The sequence below is a fragment of the Bidens hawaiensis genome, unplaced genomic scaffold (genome assembly GCF_021521415.1).
Source record: "Bidens hawaiensis isolate Kalapana, Puna unplaced genomic scaffold, B.hawaiensis_p1.1 tig00023393_1, whole genome shotgun sequence".
In the NCBI taxonomy this organism is placed as follows: Eukaryota; Viridiplantae; Streptophyta; class Magnoliopsida; order Asterales; family Asteraceae; genus Bidens; species Bidens hawaiensis.
In genome coordinates, this window is record NW_027493663.1 from 53,883 (window position 1) to 56,667 (window position 2,785).

Here is a 2,785-nt window from a genome sequence, read left to right on the forward strand (position 1 = left end):
AGAGCCTCGAGTCCTGAGCAAAGCAAATATATAGAACCAATTTGGTTCAACTAAGGGAAGCCATTTTGGGTGTGACAATCTCCAGAAGTCCCTTCGGGTTATCAACATGAACCCAATGCCCAGCCTTGGGAAGAACCACAACCGAAAGTTTACCCTCTGATGCATCACCCGTCCGATTATTAAGGCTTTCGAGCCTCTCAATTATATGCGGGTCCCACCTGTCGCTGTTTTCAGCACGCACAATCACAATCTCCGTCCCTTTAGGTGGGTGTTCTAGGAGCGGCCAATAATCCATCTTCCTGGAACATGGATTTAAAAAATATATATATCAATCCCATACTGGTATAAAAAATGATAAAAATTATATCAATCATTCGTGATATGAAAAGCATAGAAGCTAACCTGTAGGAATCAAACATCTGGATGATTCCATCAAGATTAAATCCCCATGTATAGTGTTCTCCTGTTTTTTTGAGATTGGTAGCGATCCATTCAGATAATGATCTTGAAAATCCTTGATTTGCCAAGTGATCCACTAGCCAACTGTAGCCAAAAACACAGTCTTTGATATCACAAATAAGATCATGCTAGCGAAACTATATGCTCATGTTCTTAATGGCTCAATCAGAATAAGCAAAAGGGCTAATTGCATAAAAAGACTATATACACCGATGATATCTATTTTGGGCAACACACTTTTCTGCACCCACGAAAAAGGTTAAAACTCTCAAAAAGACCAAGCCTGTTGTGGGTGCAAACAACCCGGTGTAGAAATCAATTAAAAGTTGCCTTATAATGCAATTTACCCCAAATTAAATGGAAGTTCTACAAAAACCATTAGTTGAATCTAAGCATACTACAGAAACGTGCATCATGAATATCAAGAACACATTTTGTATAAATAAGAATCCAAGATGAGCTATAAATTTGGATCAACTGTAATAAGACATCATATATTAGTCAAACATGGCGTAACTATTAATATGATGCTCAAAAGGTGGTTGATGAGATTTAAATACATACTTGCGTGATTCGATTGTTGTTGGTAGAGTTTGCAAGGTTTCTAAAACTTTCTCCACCTCACCACTAGATTCTTCAGGGTCCACTATTCCAGGCACAGAATCCAGCACCCACAACTGTTCTGCATCATAGGTTTGTCTTCGTCAGGTATTGTCGAATATCGATAATATCAATTACATATTAAGGGCTTAAATTTGTTTGGAATTATCAACTGAAAACCATAAGTTGAGATAGTAAAAACTAAGTAACCACCTACTATAAAATTAATTGCATGATTAGGCTTCTATTTTGAATGATGTAATCACAGTTGTTTAGTGCCTGAACAATTGTAGTTCATGTCCAAAAAAAACTGATACGATGCCAAAGTTCTTCACTTGGCATACGTGACACGAAATTTAAATCAATAATAGTATATTAATGCATTTTATCAAGTCTGCAATTTTGTCATCTTCTTAAAAGGCATGAATGGTGACGCTAAGATTGTACAGAATAAAGAACACCAGAGTAAATCACTCAAAAATAATCTCAATGACTTAATGTTACACCATAATGAGCAAACTATGGGTTTTGTTAACATAATTTAAAAGTATTCTCATATGTTTTATATTAAGGGTATGAACAAATTTGCCGATAAATGACATGCATGGTCTCCACGTGAGTTTATATTCCAAATAGACATTCTCTTTGTAACAGGAAACTTGTTCACAGAGCAACACTAAAATGTGAGACGTATGTTATCGCATACAAATAAATCAATGGAGGAAAAATTTTCAAGAAGCCACAAATTATTATACATCAAAAACACCATAATTAATGATCGAAATAATACTTATAATAACTAACATATGAAGATAAGCATTTGTATGATAAATAATTAGCACTAAAACTGATTGTATCGTTTCGGATGGCAAAATTGATGTTTCTAAGCCGTCAACTAACCGATACGAAACTTGTATGAACATACCTGTTTGGGCAACTTAGCCGAACTCCCATAGTCACCTGTAGCACAGCTCAAAAGATACTGCAAAGCCACCTTACCACCCATAGAATGGCCTAACACAACATCAGGCCACTTCCAATCATGAGCTTTAACCAAATTAGCAAGATCATTAGCAGCACTCACAATATCATGAGGCGGGTTTAACCCAGACGATCGCCCATGGTTCCTCAAATCCACAAGAACCATCTTCCAATCTACAATTAATATTAATATCAAGTCAAAATTAGGGGTTTTTAATAATGTGTTAAATTACCTGATGAATTGGATAAAGAAGAGGCTAAATTGCGAGAAAATGATCTCCAGTTTCTAGCGGATCCGACTAAGCCGTGAAGAATGAAGGCGGAGTGATCGGGTTCGGGCTTGTGGGTCGGAGAACGAACCTCTTCGAAAGCTAGGGTTTCGATGGACCTGGTAGAGGTAGAGATGAATGGGAAAATAGTGGATTGCAGGAACTGCGTATAGGATCTGAATTTGGGTTTGTTGTTGATGATGATTCTCGCCATTGTTGGCTTTCAGGGACCTTGGTCTGCAGCTGCTAGGGTGTATGTTGTCAGTTTTTTTTAATCAAACTCAGTAATGGTTAAATGAGACGTCCGCTTGACTATATTCACTAAACGGACATACACAAAAAAGATTTCGTTCGGTAGGCTTAATATGTTTTCAATTATTATATGTAATACTTGTTTTTTTTATAATAGTAGGAAAATTATGTAAATGATATTGTGAATGTTGGAATTTCTTGAAAAATAAATAATTTGAAGCTCG

At 36.3% G+C, this 2,785-nt stretch overlaps 1 protein-coding gene across 1 annotated transcript; it reads right to left on the minus strand.

Annotated features, from left to right (window-relative positions):
- Nucleotides 1–2,523, minus strand: LOC143567360 (uncharacterized). Its single transcript, XM_077053803.1, has 5 exons — nucleotides 2,274–2,523; nucleotides 2,020–2,214; nucleotides 1,024–1,141; nucleotides 403–543; nucleotides 1–299 (listed from the first exon to the last, which is right to left on the minus strand). Exons 1-5 carry the CDS (start codon nucleotides 2,521–2,523, stop codon nucleotides 47–49), a joined length of 957 nt encoding a protein of 318 aa, XP_076909918.1. The 3' UTR covers nucleotides 1–46.
- Nucleotides 2,524–2,785: the final 262 nt, after the last annotated feature.

Excerpts from the sequence above, each read along its gene's own strand:
- LOC143567360 (XM_077053803.1), bottom strand. The coding sequence starts at position 2,523 with ATGGCGAGAATCATCATCAACAACAAACCCAAATTCAGATCCTATACG. Across the intron at positions 1,142-2,019 it reads TCTTTTGAGCTGTGCTACAG|AACAGTTGTGGGTGCTGGAT; the intron begins GTGACTATGGGA and ends CCTATGATGCAG. Across the intron at positions 300-402 it reads CAGATGTTTGATTCCTACAG|GAAGATGGATTATTGGCCGC; the intron begins GTTAGCTTCTAT and ends TCCATGTTCCAG.